This window comes from Serinus canaria, chromosome 7 (genome assembly GCF_022539315.1).
Source record: "Serinus canaria isolate serCan28SL12 chromosome 7, serCan2020, whole genome shotgun sequence".
Lineage (NCBI taxonomy): Eukaryota > Metazoa > Chordata > Aves > Passeriformes > Fringillidae > Serinus > Serinus canaria.
The window spans coordinates 15,438,728-15,457,088 of record NC_066321.1 but is presented as its reverse complement, the minus strand read 5'-3'; the positions used below and the strand labels follow the sequence as shown (position 1 = coordinate 15,457,088).

General features: G+C 55.2%; 1 protein-coding gene across 3 annotated transcripts in view; it reads left to right on the top strand.

Moving 5' to 3' along the window:
• NHEJ1 (non-homologous end joining factor 1) overlaps positions 1–18,361 on the top strand; it is a 42,913-nt gene that overhangs the window by 4,057 nt on the left and 20,495 nt on the right. For all 3 annotated transcript variants that reach the window (XM_050977042.1, XM_018911432.3, XM_009087901.4), the window contains exons 4-5: positions 1,632–1,770; positions 3,238–3,296. In XM_050977042.1, the coding sequence (XP_050832999.1) occupies positions 1,632–1,770; positions 3,238–3,296 (198 nt within the window). The remainder of the gene's footprint in view (positions 1–1,631; positions 1,771–3,237; positions 3,297–18,361) is intronic.

Below are 18,361 nucleotides of genomic sequence, written 5' to 3'. Positions count from 1 at the left end.
GGTACCCTCAAATGGCCCGCAGGTGGTCTGTCACGACGGGCGGAATTGTAGTGGATTCTCCTGGCTTTTAAGGGTTTGCTCTTTCACGGGGCTGCCCGGCACGTTGCGTTTGCAGAGGCAGCCCCTGCGGACCCCTGCAGGTGGGGCTCCCCCCGAGACCTGCGTCCCTGCGCGCACAAGAGGGCGCCCGGCGCCCGCGAACCGCCCGGCGGTGCCCCGGCCCCGGGCCGGCGCTGCGGCCTCGCCGCCGGCGGGAGGCAGCGCCCCACAGCCCTGGAGCCCCGCTCCCGCCAGCTCCCGCTGCCGGCCGCGGTTCCTCCCGCTGCCCCCGAACGGCTGTGCTTGGGCATGGCGGAAGGACAGCCGGGCTCCCCAGCTGCTGCGGGGGTTGTTCTCACCGTCAGGGTTGAGCTGGGGAGCAGATAATCGGGGTCCTGGCTGGGCTTACCCCGGGAGCTTGATGTCTCTCCTCGGGCAAGACGCACAGAGGCCGACCTGAGGAGATGCTAAGCCCCTGTTCCAGGCTGCTCCTCTACGTTATCTTGGACACACACTGGATCTCTGCAAGACTTCATGGAGGTGGGAAGCAGCTGGAGTGCTGAGTGTGGCTGGTGTGGATGCAACGATGGGGATCAACTCTGCCCCAGCCAGGGGCTTGAGGAAGGCATAGAGCCTACCTGGCTTGGCCCATCCCATGTGCAGGTGGTGCACGCCAAGTGCTCCAGTGGGTGATGGCCATCATCTCTTGGGCTCATATCTGGGGGTGGGCAAAGCACAAGAGCCCACTGTGGGCTTGCCATAGAATGCTTCAGGAGCAATTCTGGATTTGCTGTCCTCTCACCCATGGACTCAGTGGACTCAGCCTGGCCACAGAAACAAGGGGCACAGTAGGTTGGGGGATCTCAAATACCGTTCCAGAGACTGAAGGAGGTGATAGGAGAGAGGCTGCTTTGTGTGCCTGCTGGGCCAGGATGGCCCAACTGGGCCCCAAGACAGAGGACATACCCAGGGCTCTGTGTGGGGCTTGTGTGGTGTAAGCTTAGAGGGTATACTGGTGGGCTGCAATGGGGAGCATGCATAAGTCCTGCATGTTGAGATCTGTTTTGGTTTTCATGTTACTTCCCTGGGAGCGTCTCTCCTGTTCATCAACCTGCAGTTTGACACCTTGGATCTTTCTGGTTTCTCACCCAGCCATGCCTGTTTCCTGCATAGGAAACATGCCATGAGATGTGCAGAGCCATGGGCAGGTTCTGGGTGGCACAAGGGGGGCTCTCTGTTTCCTGTTGCACCCCAGGTAGTGGGTGGAGCACTGCTTGTCCCTGCACTCTGTTTCCATCGGGCTCTCCCACCTAAGCTCTCCCCTTGCTGCAGCCTCAGCTGTGAAAGGATGGGGCTGGGATGGAGGGATGTGTCTCACAGCATCTGGCTTGCCTTCTCCCAGTTCACATCTTTTAACCATTTTCCACTGGATGTGGGAGAGATGTGCGGTATTTTGTGGAGCCCTGTGTGACCTGGGCTGGGCTCCAGCTCTTGCTAGGACCTTGCTGGGTGCCCTGCTTTGACCACTCTGTGGACAGCTGTGTGCCTTCCTGGACCTGGACCTTTCCTAGAGCACCCGTCCTCTGTTGTAGGTGTCCCGTCACCTCGTGCGGCCCCTGATTCAGATGAACCTGGTGCTGCAGTGCCAGGTGCAAGAGCTGATTTCCCTGCTGCTGCAGAAGGATGCTGAGATTGAAGATTACAGGGAGAGCGGGGCCACACTCAGCAGAGGTGAGGAGGGATGCCTGGGGCAGGGAGCAAGTTTCCTCCTTAGCACTGGGCTGGCATGCTTTGCTCCCTTTGGCTGTTACCCAGCCTGGCTTGTGTTTCATGTTTAGCTAAGCCAGCAGCACAACAGTAGCCAGAAGGCTGGGAGCAGCCTCTGGGGTGAGCTGGGGGAGGAGCAGCCCTTGACCGATAGCTGTAGGAGTTGGGGAGTCGCCAAGGGGCTCTCCACTACTCTGAGAGCACCTGGCTGGTCCCCAGGAGCCAGCGGGGAAGCCAGCAAGGGCTGGCCACGCAGTGGTGTCAGGCTCCCTTCCCAAGTGCAGTAGCTCACTGAGTGCTTGGAGAGCACCCAGGGGCTCCGGGCTCTCCCACATGTGGCAAATGCAGCCGAGCTCATGGGCCCTCCTCCAGTGCCCACCCCACTTTGCCATTGAGGTGATGAGCAGACAGCCCCCTTGGGCAGGACATGGGGCAGGGGGAGCCACCTTGGGGGGTGGTTTGTTCCCCACCTACGGAGGTTGGCTGGGCGCTGTTTTTCGGGTCATCCCTTGCTACTGCCATGCTTTGTCCTGCTGCCATGGGTGATACCTGCACTTCTGCAGGAACATGGTGCCCTGAGCATGCAGAGACTAATGGGGGTCAGCCTGGGCTTGTGTATCACATCCAGGAAGATATTGTGGTCCAGACCCTGTCCCATGACTGGTGCCCCACCGCAGGAGCCTGGATCTGCCCTGTAGGAGCACTAGAGCTGCATTGGCCAGCTGCACTTCCCTCTATCCTGCTACATGCAATCTCTGCAGGGCTTGGAGCAGCCTGGACAACCTGTCTTGGGTCCAGGGACTGATACTGACGAGCAGCTGGCCTCTCTTGTCCTTTACTCGGTGCAGGGCAGAAAGCTGGGAGGAAGCATTGCACCCTAGTGGCTGAGCAAATCCAGCCAGCTGCTTCTCCAGTCCACATCTTAGCAGCAATGTGGAAAAACTAGTGTTTTGGGCAAGGGGCAGAGCAGAATATAACAGGGGTTTGTCCCCATCCTGCAAGCAGAAGACTCAGGCTGGCTTACCCCTTCAGATGAGCAGCTGGACAAGCAGTGCCCTGTCCCACAGACTCAGACAGCTTCTTCCAGCTGGAAGGTCTGGGAATGGTGTTGAGCATGTCCTGCCACCATTCCCTACTCCTCAATGCGGAAGTGCTGGGACAAGTGTGGATGGACTATTGGCTCTGCCTGGCTGCTGTCTGCTTCAGCAGGCTCAGCCATGCTTTTCCAACTACCTTGTGGTCCTTGCACCTTCTGCTAACCAGGTGATGTGTCCCTAGCCCAAGAGGCCTGCTGGTGTTTCCTACTGATTCTGGGAAGAGTGTGTTGGCGCTTTTCCCCTGCAGCATCCTCACCCCATGATCAGGGACAGGGGAAGCTGGGGTGGGAGGTCTGGCCAAACCTGCCCAGGCTGATCCCTCTCTCCCTTGCAGACCGCCTGCGGACAGAGCCCTTCCAGGAGGAGATGTTTCAGCAGAACTTCATGGCTGAGGTAAGGAACAGTGCAAGCCCACTCTCCTTTGCCCAAGGGTTGGTTTCATCAGCAGCTGCAGTGTGAGGTGTGCCAGGCTGGATGGGAGCACTGATGGGGATAGCTAGACTTGCCTAAAGAGGTGTCATGCCCTCTAGCTCTCTCATGGCCCTCTTTGTGTCCTTGCATTTCATCTGTAGGGCTAGCAGAGCTGGGAACATGCCTGACATGGCTGGATGGGAACTGCCTGGTTGCTGGGAGCTGCCAGAGGTGCGAGCCAGGCTGGCTGCTTCACGGGAATGTGCCATCACTGGGGCATATTGACCATATTCACCTGCCTCCCAGACTTGCTCTGGACCTAAACATTGCTGCTGATGGCAGGCAGGGATCAGGTGAATGAGGAGAAGCCATCTCTTTTTAGTTCACCTGTTGCTTTTAGAGGTGATTTTGCAGTGACCCATTGTGGGGACAGGAGATTTCCAGCATTTTATCCATGCTTTGCCTATCACTGTCCCCTTGGCACACTGAGCTCTAAAATCAGACATGTGCTTTGGAAAAACTGGGACTGGAAGGAGAGAGTCTTTGATCCTTTTGCATTACTGGAAATCATCACGAAGCACTAAAATGATTCAGACTGATGTGTCAGGGTCAGAAATACTTGATGCCCGTTGATGCAAAAGGACTTGGGATGTTTCTGAGTGTTCCTGTGCTCGCTGTGAAGGCACAGGAATGGGGGTCAGTGGTACTTGCTGGGGACCAGGTAGTCAGGCAGGGTGCCAGGGGTATCACATGGGCTTTGGGAGGATGTTTCTTTATGAGATGAGCTGATGTTCTTTTGCAGCCAACAACAGATGATCTGCAGAGTTTCTAAAAATTAGAGATGATCCCTCTTTTATATGTGAGGCATTGCATCCAGTGCAGGCAACTTTCCCCTGGATTATGAAGGATAGAGATGAATTCACTGCTGGACTGGAACTTGAAGGTTGCCTAGGGACCAGTGATCATGACCAGATTACATTCACCCTGGGCACAGAAAGGACATTCCTAAGCAGGAATTTATATCCTTCAAGCCTTGAAAGAGCTAATTTCCCAAAGCAGGGGGAAAATTATGAGTGAAATCAGCTCAGAGGAAACATTTAGATAGAAAAATGTGAATGAAAATGGTGAGCTCTTTCAGAAGAATTTCAGAAGCCACAAAAAGCCACAATTCCACAATCAAGAAAGAGGGCAGTGCTGGCCCAGAGCCCGTTCTGGTTCAGCAGCAAAGTGAAGGCAGCAATTAGAAATAAAAGAGCAGTTTATAACAAATGGGAGAGCAGGAGTAGATAGCAATCAATATAAATTAGAAATTATGAAGTGTAGAAAATGGGTAACAGAAGCTAAAGACATCAGGGAAAAATCATGGCGATGAACAGAAGGAAAGGCTTTTATTTAGTGTAGCAGGGGAGAACCCCAAACTCCCAGCAATAGGATAAGCTTATTAGTAGACAGAGGTGGTAAAATGATTTATACTGGACCAGACATGGCAGAAGCAGTCAATAAATGTTTCAGTGCTGTCGCTGGAAAGGTGCAGGTATGCCAAGATGGGGGATGATGAAGTGTCTTTGTAGAAGAGTTATCTGAACAGCATCTGCTAAAGATGAACATCAGGCTTGAAATTCAGAGTTCTCCAAGAGCTGGTAGGGTCTGGGACATGGGGGAAGGTGCAGAGTAGGCAGGAGGGGAGTGAGTCAGAGCCTGGCAAAAGCAACTGGTGTGGAGTACATGTGGCACAGGCTGAAAAGATGGGATGGTGGTTGGTGTTGTGTGTCCCAAGAACAGTCCAGGAACAGTGTCTTGGAGCCAGACAGGGAATGGAAGGCTCTGGAAGATGCTGTCTCTCTACATCCTCTGGTAGTCAGGTCTGAGCACTGGCTGAAGGGGAGAGGCTGGTGGAAGGATGTAGTTGTGCACTTGGTCTGCTGGGAGGGTGTGTGTCTTCTCTGCATTCATCCCATTCTTTATAAACCAGCAGATGATGCCATCTGCAGCAGTGAGCTGTGAGATGCAAACAGCTGCTGCCTTTGGTTTGAATGTGGTACCCCGTTGTTCCTCCTGATGCTTTCTAGGTCTTGTGTTAGTGAGAAACATCAAAAATGTCTTTTCAGCTCTTCACCACCAAAACTGGCTCTTCAACCCAGTCTCTCCTCTCACCTTGCAGCAGAAAGGTGGTCTGGGCGACCTCATTATCTCTGTGCAGTTACTTCAGAGCCTCCAGGCAATTTAATACTCTGTTTGTCAGCTCCTTAAAGGAGCAGCACAATGAGCTGGGGTCCCTCAGGACATGCTGTGGGGAGCTGGGTATGCAGTGAGCAACTCCTTTAGGTTTTCAAAAAGATGCTGGACAATCAGCACAGAGTCCCAGGAATGAACTGAGGACTGGGGAGAGAGCCTGGCATTGAGGTACTTGGAAGGGTAGAGCTCTGTATAGCTTATCAGGGAGAAAATTGAGAGGTGCCTTGATTGTATGTGGGTCTTTACAAGGAAAAAAGGCTGGTTAGTGAAGGGCTCTCTTTAATCTTGCAGAGAGCACTGGAGCACAAGCCAGGCACTGGGACATAGAGCCAGGGAATTTCAAGTTAGAATGGAGGTGCTTGGGTTTGCTCCTCCCAATGATCAGGACATGCTCCCAAGGGCAGTGGTTGATCCTCCATCTCTTAATGTCTCCAAAAGTGGGCTAGGAGCCTGCCCGGAAGAAAACCAAGTTGCTGGGTTTGGTCTTGGGATGTGCACGGTTGAACATCAGTGGACAGGAGGTCAAGAAGAGAGATCTATTGGTCCTTCCAGTATCTCCCTCTGTGAAATGGGGCTATAGGTTGTGGATGTTTGGTTGTGGTAAGCACCTCTGGGCTGGAAAGGTATTGTGATGATGTGGTACAGGGCTGGATGTGGGCAGGTGCTCCACAGCTTTGCTCACTTCCCAAGTTTTTTGCTGCATCCCGCATGGAGAAGACAGGACCTGTCAGTCCCCAGGGCAGAGCTGCAGAGCCTCTCGGCTTAGACATGCCCTTTATCTGGGCTTGTGTGCACTTGGCTGTCCAGGGCATTTTAACTAACCATGGGGAGTTTTCCAGCAAAGCCCTGGTAATATTTATACGTTTAGGAAATGATGCTTTCACACACACAGTTTTTGGCAAGGCTTCACTGCTGAGCAGCTGCCTGGGCTTAAGCAGAGCTGGAAGGAGAGCAGTGGCTGTGCACAAGCCGAGGCGAAGCTGGTGGCTTTTATTGGCAAGGCCAGGGGTTCACACCATCAGGGGAAGGAGAAGGCGGCTGGAGAGGGCTTGGTTCCTCAGGGCTTCCCCAGCACCATTCCCAACTGTTTAGGACCCAGCAGGCTGGGGATATTTTATCCCCTGGTGTCCCTCTGGGTTACAGAAATGGCCCCACAGGGCAGGGTGGGGTGGCCACCCATGGGTTTTGAGGGCCTGCTCCAGCTTGGCCACGGTCACCATTTCATGACACAACTTATTCCAGAGTCTGCACTCTGACTTAGAGGGAGAAGGGTGAGCAGGTTCCTGCAGCGCTGTGCCCCCTGCTCTGAGGAGGGCAACGACAGGTACACCGAGGACAAGCTCACAGATACCATCAGTGCAAATATAGCCCCCGAGCCCCAGGATGCTCTGCCCTGTGTATTTTTATTGCGGTGGCTGGCCGGGGGCGGCTGCTCCACACCTCCGCAAGCGGAGCGCGGGACCTCGGCAAACAGGACGCGGCGGGTTCACGGCTCGACCCCGGGGCCCGGCGAGGAGGAGGAGGATGTACCATCAAAACAAGCAACGCTGCAGAGGAAGATAAACAAACAGGCAGCTTCCAGTGTGGCCCCAGCCGAGAGCGAGTGGGAGCCCCGGGGCCAGGGCTGGCGGTGGTGCCGGCAGCGGTGCTGGCTGACGTCAGGGCGCCCGGGGGTCAGCATCCCTCTCATTGTTTCCCACCGGGGCTGGGACCAGGGCCAGGCACCCGGCCCCCTCCCGTGTGGGGACACAGGCCAGCGGGGCAGGTGGAGGGTGGCCAGAACGCGCTCTTCAGCCACAGGCCATTGCCACTGTGGGGTCCAGCCGGGTACCTGGCTGCTCACTGCCTGCCTTCAGCACCCGCTCTCTCCTTTTTAACAGTAACTAAAAATAAGCCCTGGGTAGCGGAGTGGCCACGGTCTGGCTGAGGACGGAGGCGGTGGTGGCCTGCGTGTTTTGCAGGGTGGGGATGGCATCCCTCAAACCCATGCCAGCTCAGTGCAGTGGAGAGGAAGCAGCCTTTTGGCTCCTTCAAATGAGGGATGTTTTTAATTAGCTCAAGGTAGCTGCGGCTTTGCAGCTGCGACTGGGCCAGAGCGGGCCGATGGCATGTGTGTGACATGGACTGCATGCACACAGGTTGCAGGGCTCGGGGAGAACGTGCTGGGGGTGCTCTGCTGGGCTGGGGAAGGAGCTGTGGCCTCAGTGCTGCTGCTATCAGGGGTAAGCGGTGCAAAATTTGCACAGCCAACGTGCTCAGGGCAGAGGTGGCAGCATGGGGCTGGCTTGTGGGGCAGCTTGGATGAGCAGAGCAAGCTCTTGTGTGCTGCCAAGCATTTGTGCTGTGAGCCCCATGGGTGATGGTGTCTTGTGCTGGACTGGGGCCACCTGGGTGATCCTTGCTTCATTCCTGAGCAAGCTTTGGTCACATCATCCCATCACTGCCCTGGGGTCTGAGTTGCACACTGGAAATGCAGTGGGCCGTGGCTGTGCTCAGCAGAGTGGGACACACAGTGCCCTGCAAACATGTGGTCTCAAGGAGCTGCACACTGCTGCAAGCAGGAATGGAGCAAGGTCTGCTTGTACTCAGTGTGAGCACATGTACCAGAGCAGGAGCGTGAGAACAACACTAGGAGTGTACATGTTGCCATTGATGGGAACAATGGGCAGAATGCCACATCTGCTGGCTGAAGAGGACAGGGGACAGGGGCTAGCACTTAGTGTCCACACTGGTGCACCTGAGGAGATGCACTGGTGGTCATCCCAGTGTGGGTGCTGACCACTGCCTGGGCACAGCCCCCTGCAGTGTTTGCCATAGAGGCCCGTGGTGGTTAGTGTTGTGGTGCTATTTATTTATTTGCTGAGGCCCCATCAGGTGGGGGGCACCCAGCCAGGATGCACTGTCGGGGCTGCCGCTGGCAGCCACAGGCAGCTTGCACAAGCAGTGAGTCAGTGGAGCTACATGCTGCTAAAACCAGACTTGGCACAGGCACCCTGGAGCAGCAGTCTGCCCGAAAGTGCCCAGACCGTGGGCAAGCAGTGAGTCCCTGGCTGCTAGACCAGGGCTAGGCTGGCTGTGATTGCTCCAGCCCTTGCCTCTGCCAGGGATGTGGATGCTGTCCCAAGAGCCCTGAGGGGACGTTCCTTCTGGGGATTTGGGGGTTTCACAGCCAACCCCCTGTGACTGTGGCTGTGCCGCTGTAAAGAGTGGGTAGCACCTGGGCCAGGTACAGGCAGCTGTCTGCTTGGTCCCAGCCCACTTCAGCCCAGCATCACCCAATGGTTTGTTTGGGGATGGAGGGATGGACAAGCACCATCACAGCCATCCTCCCTGGGGTGCTGCACAGCCCTTGTCTGGCGCATGTGGTCTGGCATGCATAGAGAGCCCTCCTTTACAGTCGGGGTGTTCCTCATCCTCTCCATGCCATGCCATGCTGTGCTGTACCATGCAAAGCTGTGCTGCACTCTGCTGTGATGTGCCAGGTTGTGCCGTGCTGTGCCATGCACTGCAGGCAGCAAGAGGGGCGTCACAGATCTTTTGGCAGAAGGGGCCAGACCCTGCTGCTGCGGGAGAGGCCCCAGCCTGTGCATGGGCACTGGCTATGCAGTGCTGCTGAGGAACAGCTCAGCTCGGGGGATGATTGATCTCGTGTCAGCAGGCGGTGGTTTGAGCCAGTGCCAGGCCTCAGCTCAAATGGGAGCATTGAAGGGGGAGAGCCCCTTCCCCCTCCTGAAAGCAGAGCAGCAATCCCCCTGCCACCAGCCCCGGCTCTGCTCCCACATCTTGGCCATGATCGGCCCTGCAGCTGCAGGCAGTGCCCAGCCCTGGGGAGCGCGCCAGGGGCAGCAGGGAGCATGGAGGTGTCTGGGGTCCCCACCCCACCAAGCTGGGCTCTGTGGCTGTGTTTGGGCTAGAGGAGGGCAAAGGGGACATGCAGGAATGGTTGGCAGGGGAGAAGGTGTGGAGCATGGTCTGCCCCTCACCACTGTGCCTTGCAGCCACCTGTCCCAGCTCAGGATGTGGCAGAAGCTCCTGGAAGCAAAGGACCTTTTGGGGAGGAAAAGAGGGTAGACTTTGATGAGGCACTAAAGGTACCGCTCTGTGTTAGCAAGAGATGTAGCAGCACCTCTGTCCCCAGCTGATAGGGTTTGGACTGGGGTGTTGCCATCCCCACTGTCTCCAAGGGCAGGGGAACAGTGCTGCCTGCAGGCCTGGTGCTGCCCTCTGCAGCTCCCAGCACCCCTTCTGTGCTTGAAATATCTGTTTTTTTCACCATGTCCCTGTCTGTCCTGAGCCCTTCACTAGCCTCCTCCATACCCACAGCTGCATCCCTTCTCCAGTGGCATCCGCTGGCAGCTTTTATTGGTGTTTCTGAAAGCTGATCCCTCCCTATCCCATGGGCCAAAGCCTCTGTAGCCTCCTCCAGTTGTGCCAGCCCATGCAGAGGTGATACTGAACAGCTGAGACATCTGGGCAGACAGCAGCACCTGGGAATGGGTTGCTCTGCTCCCTAGGGGATACAGCCTTTGGATTCCTGAGTCTGCCTGCTCCCACTCTGCTCAGACCTTTGCACTCTGTGTATCTGTGTAAGGAAACAGGGCCATTCATGTATTTCTCTCTCTATTTATACCTCTCCCTTTCCGTATTTAGTGTGTGCGCAGGCAGAGGAGGCAGCAAATGCCGGGGCCACTGATGTTCTTGGCTCCAGCACTGGCTGGAATTTCGTCCTGGAATGTATCCTGAACTGCTCTGAAAACACGAATAAATCTCTGTGTGTTGTGTGCATGTGTGTACACAAATATATAGAAAACGTATAGACATGGAGCCATATAGGGCATTTGTGAGCTTTGCTATTTAAAGGAAGGAGTAGTTAGAGGGTTCTCAGAGAGGCAAACACCTCTGGATCAAAGGGATGCAGGGTACTCTGCTAGTGACCAGGCATCTGAGAAGATAGCTGGCACTCACTTTGTCCTCTCTGGGGACCTGAGGCCAGCCTGTTGGTGACATGCCCAAAGTAGCATGCCCTTCAAGCACCAAGCAGTGCTCTGATTCCATGGTGCATACATTTGATTGAGATCTCTGCTTCCTGGCCTCCAGTCTCTCAGTGAGAGCCCCAGAGCACCAGCTCCTGTGCTGCTAATAGAGGCTGCAGAGCCTGATCTGGAGCTGAATGATGTTAGGCAAAGATATCAACCCCTCTGTGGCACAGGGTGGGCTTCCAGAGCATCAGAGGTTGTCTCCTGAACATCAACTTGTGCTCACAGCTCTTGAGGAGAGATCATGTGGGAAAGGAGGAAATAAATGCTGGGTAACAGGTCCCAAGAAGGTGCTGAGCTGGGCATCTCCTTGGGATGCTGCAGCATCTGGTGCTCAAGCCTGTCTGGGAATGACAATGAAAAGGGGAATAAAGAAATTTGGTACCAGATCTCAAACAGGATGCTTGGCCATGCCAGTTCTTCAGGCGATGTTGGCAGCTGCCTTGCTGTGGATCCTGGATGAGGCCCTGTTGGGAGAACCACTGGATCTCCCAGCACCTTTTGGGCAGGAAACAGGCATCCTTTTTTTAGCCCAGCTCAGGGTCACGGTGGCTTCTTGTCTTCTGGATGCTGAAAAACCTGATATCTTGGGCTGAAAATGCCCACGTTTGGTCTCTGGCCAAAGGCGATATGTTTGTGGGTGGGGGAAATTGGAGCAAATTCCTGCTGTGAGTCCTGCACATGTGCGCGGGCGTGCAGATAGGGGAAATATAGTTTTCCTTTTGAAAAAAAAGCCCTGCTTATTTTTACACAGAACTCCAGAAGGGCTGAAGGTGGAAACTTCATCTGTCAGCAGCTTTCACAGGGGAGTGGGTCCCTGCCTGAGTTTGGGGGGAAACCACAGCTGGGTGTTAATGGGACTGTTAATGAATTAATGTTGGCTGCTGGGGGCCAGCGGGGAATCTGGCTCAGTGCAGCAGGAGCACGTGGAGCCCTGCCCGCACATGGGCTCCGGCACAGCTGCAGAAAGCCCCAGCTCTGGGAGCCATGCACTTGGGGAGGTGTGAGTCTCTCCAGTCATGCCTCACTCTCTGGGTTGTGGAAACACTTGGAAATGTGGCCGCATTGCCGGGGCGAGAGGGTCCTACATGCAAGAGTGTGGGTGTGCTACCTGTGGGCATCTGCTGCCTGGGCTGGTGATACCATTTAAGGCTGGGTCTATTCAGCTACTGAAACCAAACCTTTAAAGCAATTTAAAGTGAAGTGAAATCTCCCCAGGTTTATTTATGGGTTGGAAGCCTATGTTGCTCAGTCAGTAGCAGCACTGGTCTCTGCACAGCACTGCCTATCTGCAGCCCTTCTCAGAGTTATTTATTTCTCCCCAAAATGTGGAGGAGCACCCATGTGAATGCAATAAGCACAGCCATGCCCCATGCTGTGGACTTAGCAGTACCTTTGCAGATTTTTCACAGCTGGTTTGCATGGAGCAGCTCTAGAGGACAAGGAGGACGTCGTGCTAACATGCTCACCTGATGCCAAAATGGTAGCTTGCAGTGAAGCTGAGTAATAGCATTGTATCCTGCTTAGACTGGAAATAAGAGGGGGAAATGCAGAGACCATCTGGGAACGAGAGAGTAAATTCTTTCTTGTAGACTTCTCCTGCTGTGTCCTTCAGGCTCTGTGAGTGAGATCCCAGCCTGTGAGATCTGGGCAAGCCTGTGGCATCTCCTGGGATTTCTCCCTCCAGTATCAGACACCTGGTGAACCAATGGGAAAGACTGGCCATCCTGAGGGGCAGATGACTGTGCAGAGCAAGGGGTGACAATGCCAAAGAAGTGATTGCCATGCTGAGGAAGGAAAGACTACACCAAGGAAAGGATTGCTATACTAGAGAAGTGAAGACCATACTGAAGTAGAAATGACCACGCCCAGCAGGGAACTGTGGATGGACTGGTTCCCCAGCAGAAGATGCTGTTATGGATGGAGAGAGAAAGAGACAGAGTCTCCTTCTCATCTGAGAGGAAGGCTGAAATAGCCTCAGTTCTTGGGGGCTCTGCTTGCTTCCCGGGGATACTGTGCTTGATGCAGAGGCCACTTGGTTAGACTCTCACCTCAGTAAGGAAACCTCCCTGGGTATTTGGACCTGGTACCTTTCCTGGGACTTTGTGCTGGTTCTTCATAATTAATCTCCAAGTACGTAGCCAACGTCTGCTATCCAGTGCCAAATCCAGCCAGTGGGACTCAGGGCCTGGAGAGGGCAGTGGCTGGGCCCTCTGGCAGGACTGCTCTTTGCAAGGGTGGGCTTTACACTACTTGCTTCCCAACATTGGAGAAGGTCTTTCAGAGGATCCCAAATTCCAGCTTGGAGGGACTCTGAGGTGCTTCTGTGCCCAGCTGCCCGCTCTTGCAGTCCACCTCTGGCTCCACTGGGCCTAGAGCCCTTCCCAACCCTATCTTAGACAGACGGATATCCCAAAACCCACTGGTCCCAGGGGCTCCCACTCTGGGTCCCTCTGGCTGAATGAGGTGGTGTGCGTGTGCCCAGACTGTCCCCTCCTGTGACTGTACAGTACACAAGCTAAATATATGTCCGTGCAGATACAGGAACTCAGAGGGGCTGAGTGATGCTCCTTTTCTATACCTCTTTTCATGGGGAGAGTTAATGAGATTCATGTCATTAAAGGGCTGATGTTTTGTGGGATGAGAACCTTTTAAACGGGATGTGTCCTGGCTTAGTCATAGCAAATATTTACCAAAAAAAAAAAAAAAAAAGGAAAAAAAAAGAGAAAGAGGAAAAAAAAAGGGACATACCATATAAAATTAGAGTTCTGAAAATAGTATTTAGACCAAGTGAGAGAGAGGAACCTAAAACAGAAAATACAGCCCAGTCTGTTCAGGAGTCAGGGGAAGAGAGAGTGGGGAGGCGGGGGAAAGCCAGAGATAAAACGAGAGAAACCTCGGCAGTAAAAACAGCATCTTGGTAAATAGACTATTAAAAAAATTCTGACCCGCTTTATGGCTTTCTTGGCTGCCGTTCAGCTGTGCTGCCCTGGCCGGCACTGAGGGAAGGTAGCAGGAGCCGGCGTCTGTGTGAATGCTCAGAGCCCCAGGACGCGGCTTCCCCCCCCACCCCCGCCCCGGAGCAGCCGCACAGGGCGTTAAATTTAGCCACATAATGATGGCCCTGAGGAGGCAGCCTTTTGTAGCCACACTATAATTACTGCCTCGCTTATAAATTTTATTTTTCTTATTATGTTTCCTCCTCCTCCTCTGCTGGGGAAGGGGTGGAGGGGTCTCCCACACCCCCGTCAAACCCACAGCTCTCTGGAGAGAAGGGGGTACCTTGGGATATAGGGGAAGGTGGGCATGACTGCCCGAACCCTGCGCTGCTCTCCTGCCCCAGTACGGGGCTCAGCCCTGCCTTTGGGGATGGGCGAGGTGTGGAGCTAAGCCCAGTGTGGTAGGGTCCCTAAAGCGTGGGTGTTCTGTCTCCCCTGATACTTAGCCTCTCCCTCTCAGTCTGCTTTGGAGATCGACTTGTGCAGGCAGGACCAGGGGATCTCTGGTGCGGCTCATGAGCCCATGTCACAGCCAGGCAGCCAGGATCCCTGCCAGGCTGTAGGGGATGCAAGGAGAAGCCGTCCGGCCCTGCTTGGCAAGTCCCCGGCTCCAGCCCTGCTGCTGGCAGAGGTGGGAAAGGCGAAAAGGGCGAGGGGTGGCCCCGGCCACCGCCCGCCAGGAGCGGGCAGAGGGTACGGCTCCTCTCCGGGCCAGTGCAAGTGGGGGACAGCTTCAGGCCGGGCTAGAACGTGCCAGAAAAGGTCTCGTTCCCCTCTTGTTTTCCCAAAACAAAGGAAACAGCCTTGCATTGCTGGAAGTCGCGTGCTTGGGCTGTGCTAGCTTGTTATCATCCGATAACCTGGCGACCTGGGAGCTGCCCTGCTCCTCACCCGCCGAGCCTGCACTACGGGATGCAAACAGCTTCCGCATGAGCTGCCCTTTGCAGAGATCCGTTTTCCGCTTCCCGGGCTGGGGGGGACAGAGGAGGGGGCACATGATGGCCCTGGCTGGCCCCAGGCTTACCGTGTGCCACATGCCTGGGAGGAGATCTGCCCCTGCAGGTGATGATGGATGGTGAGGGCGGAGGAAATGCAGAGATAGCAAGTGCCTTGGCATGGCCCAGGTGCTGCCATCCCGTGTGCAGCGTGGAAGAAGATTTGCGACTCTGCTGTATTTTGCTTTGCCCCATGCAAATTCCCTGAGAGCACCGCGGCCAGGCAGGATGGGCAGTGTGCAGGGCTTGGGGTAGCAGGGGTCCCTTGGGGCATACAGCGATGCCTTCAGGAAAAGAACCCTTGCAAACTGCCAAGGAAGTCTGTCCAGCACCAGGACTGCCTGCTTTCCCTTCTCCCAGGCTCTTGCCTTGGGGAGGATGCAGTAATGCCAAGCTGCCCTAGTGGACTTTGATGGGATGGGTGGTCACAGTGGTGTTCATCTATCACTGTGGGCACATGTGTGGGAGATCATCTGCTTGGCAGAGCTGTGTATGGGGCACGTGCAGAACCACAGCAGTCTCACCCAGCTGTGCCCAGGGGAGCCGGCTCATCCCAAAGCAGCCCCTTTCTCCTGCCCTGTGCTACAATGGCTCTGTTCAGCACAACGATGACCTGAAGCAACCTCCATCCCTTGGTCAAGTACCCATTTCAGGGCAGGTAGGACAATACTAAATCAACTCCTTTAAAGCCTCCTGACCTGCAGCCCCACAGACGTGCCGGTCTCCATCCCTCCCTCATCTCCTGCGGGCATGCTGGGTCTGGTGTGCTGGCCAGCTGCCCGGGCACGGGGCTGCCTCGGCTGCTGGCCAGCAAGCTCCTGGCCTGGCTGGGTCTGTGCCCTGACCCTCCACCCCACTGCGGGGTCCGTGGCTTGTACCAGGCGCCAGGGATTCATCACCGAGGTGGTCGTGGGAGTCCCCAGGGACAGCAGCCACCACCTCACTGGTGGTGGCTTGGGAGCCTGGGGAGCGCTGTGGAGCAAGAGACAAAGTGCCCTTTCAGCCTAGGCCCTGGAAAGGTGTCTGTGTGTGTGTGTGCAGAGGGTAATGCCTTCAGCCCTGGGGAGAGGAGAGGAGAGGAGAGGAGAGGAGAGGAGAGGAGAGGAGAGGAGAGGAGAGGAGAGGAGAGGAGAGGAGAGGAGAGGAGAGGAGAGGAGAGGAGAGGAGAGGAGAGGAGAGGAGAGGAGAGGAGAGGAGAGGAGAGGAGAGGAGAGGAGAGGAGAGAGGAAGAGAGCATGGGCTGGCTCCATCCCCACCGGGATCCATCCCTGCACACGTGCCTGTGCATGTGCTTGCGTGTGCCTCTGTGTGCTGGAGGCTTATTCATTTCAGTCTTGGTATATTTACATACATCATGTGTGTATCTTACTCATCACCATGTTTTTCTTTCCTTGTTCTTGGGTCTTTCCCCCACCCCCGCCATGGATATATAATTCTTATGGCATTTTATTCTTTCCTATTTTTTTTTTTTTTTGGTCCAAATCTACAGTTTTGGGAGTTGCTGTCTCCTTAGGAAAATAAACTGTATTTTTAGTGCCTGTCTGCAAGGCTGTTGATGCCGCCTCCCCCTGCTCATCACTTACTCACTACTTGTTTAAGCTTTTATTTACCCCTTTGCCTCGTGCTGGGATGTGGGGGCAGCCAGCAGTGTGCTGGGGCTGAGCAGCATAGCAGGAGCATGCCAGAGTTGTCAATGAGTGAAAGGCAGCTCCAATCTGGCCTTTATTGAGGTCTGGGTTTGCGTAGCTCCGGAGCAGCCTGCCCTGTAATCAGTCAGCCACCAGAGTTGGCCAGCCTTGTAATAAAGTAGCTCTATATTTATTTGTTCTGTTTATACGCTGCTCTGTAATAAGTTGGGAGTCTTCCCCACTCCCCCCATTTTCTTTGGGAAGTTCCTCTGGGTCTCCGAGTGGATCTGCCATCCTGTGTGCAGTGGATGCTTGGGGCCCTGCATCCTGCCAGCTGCTCTGGCACATTTGGGCCATGTGCCTCCAGTTCTCTGTGCCCCATACACCCTAAAATCCAACTGTTCCCAACCTCTCCCCAGCATTCCAGCTCCATTCCCCAGTGCAGAGAGCCCCAGCGGCTCCCCTGGTACCCCACATCTCCCCATGGCCCCTTCTCCTCCATCCCTCTTGCCCCTAGCACTGCCTCTGTGTGTCCCCCTCCCTCCCTCTCTGTTCCAACCTTGGGTCTTTTTATAATACATTCATTAAAGGGAGCTCAGTTGCCCTTTCCCCAGTGAGGCTGGAACACTGACAGCCTGTTCACTCGCGTGTCTGTAATTAAACTCAATCTCTGGGTGAATACAACAATGTGACTGCACAGAATAATTCCTGGAGATCCTGACGCCGAGGAGGAGTGTGGCCTGTATGCAGCCCATTCACGCCTGGCTTTCTATAAATACTTTACTATGTGGCATTAAGAAAACTTCAAGCCCTTTCTCCCCCCCCCCTTTTTTTTTTTTTTTATTAGTGCTGCATAATATAGTAATTGTGTGACTAGAAGGTCCCCCCTGTGCCTGCCCGGGTTCACAGGCCTGGGTGTGACCTTGAGCTGCACTGGCTGAGCATGGGAGCCATGCCCAGGGACTGCTGTGCCCAGGGACCTGCCAGCCTCACCAAGGGGATGCAGGTGGCCTGCAGAATCCTCCATCCCAGAGCTCTGCCAGGATAAAAGGCTTACATCTCTAAAACCCTTCCCAGTGTTGTCCCTGCTGGCAGCAGTGCTTGGCTGATACATGTTTTGTGGTCCTGGGAGCTGTGGCTGCTGGAGGGAGGTACTGATGGATATTGGGGAAGAGGGATGAAGCTTCTAAACTTGTCCCACAAAAGCTGCCCAGTGCCTCTGGAAGGCCTTGGGCAGGGTCTGCATCTGGCGGTGCAGAGTAGAGTGCCAGGAGAATTTCAAGCGCCTCCCATCACCTCCATCTCTCACCCCCATCTGGCTGCTTTGCTGCTGAAGTTCCCCTGCATGGGCCCCCCACCTGCCCCACTTTATTTATTTTGTGGGACAGCCCAAACTGCCCCCCCCCCCCAGCCCCAGTGCTAGGGGCCTGGAGCCCAAAGGAGGAACAGCTCTGCGGCATTTGCATCCTCATCACTGGCACACTGCTGCAGACTGGATGCTCTGGATGTCAGAGCCGCGGAGATGTGGCCGCGGTGGGTGACAGGGACGCGGCAGATGGCGCCCTGGCTCCGATCACAGTCTGCCTAATGGGCGGCGGCGGCGGGGCTGAGGATTTGGCACTGCACCTCTGCACCTCGGGCACTGCATCCTCATCCACAGCACTACATCTCTGCAGCCCTGGCTGCAGCCCTGTGACAGGGAGGCTTCAAGGCAGCAGGGCTGGTACTCACATTGTGCTGTCACCCTGGTCAGTGGTGCAGAAGGAGCCAAGTAGGCTGTCATGCAGTCGAGGAGCTTTCCCCCATCACTACAGCATCAGCCCCATGTGGGTTAGGAGCAGGGGTGTGCCTGCAGCTGGTCTTGCCCTGGTCTCCCTGCTGCAGAGGTCCCTCCATGTGCTTACTTTTCTCAGGTCAAATTAATCAGGGCAGATGAGTGAGGTTAGGCTCCAAATTCAGGGGTTCTTGGCCTGATTATTCCTTTAGGAAGGCTACAAGAAGTGAAGGGTATTGGTGGGAACAGCAGAGAGCTGGGGTCCCAGCTCCCCAGCCCCTGCTGAGGCAAGGCAAGAAGGACTGGAGCCAGCTGAGTGCTGCCCAGCACAGTGTGGGGAGCAAACAGCATCAGTGGCCACAGCACATCTCCTCTCATTA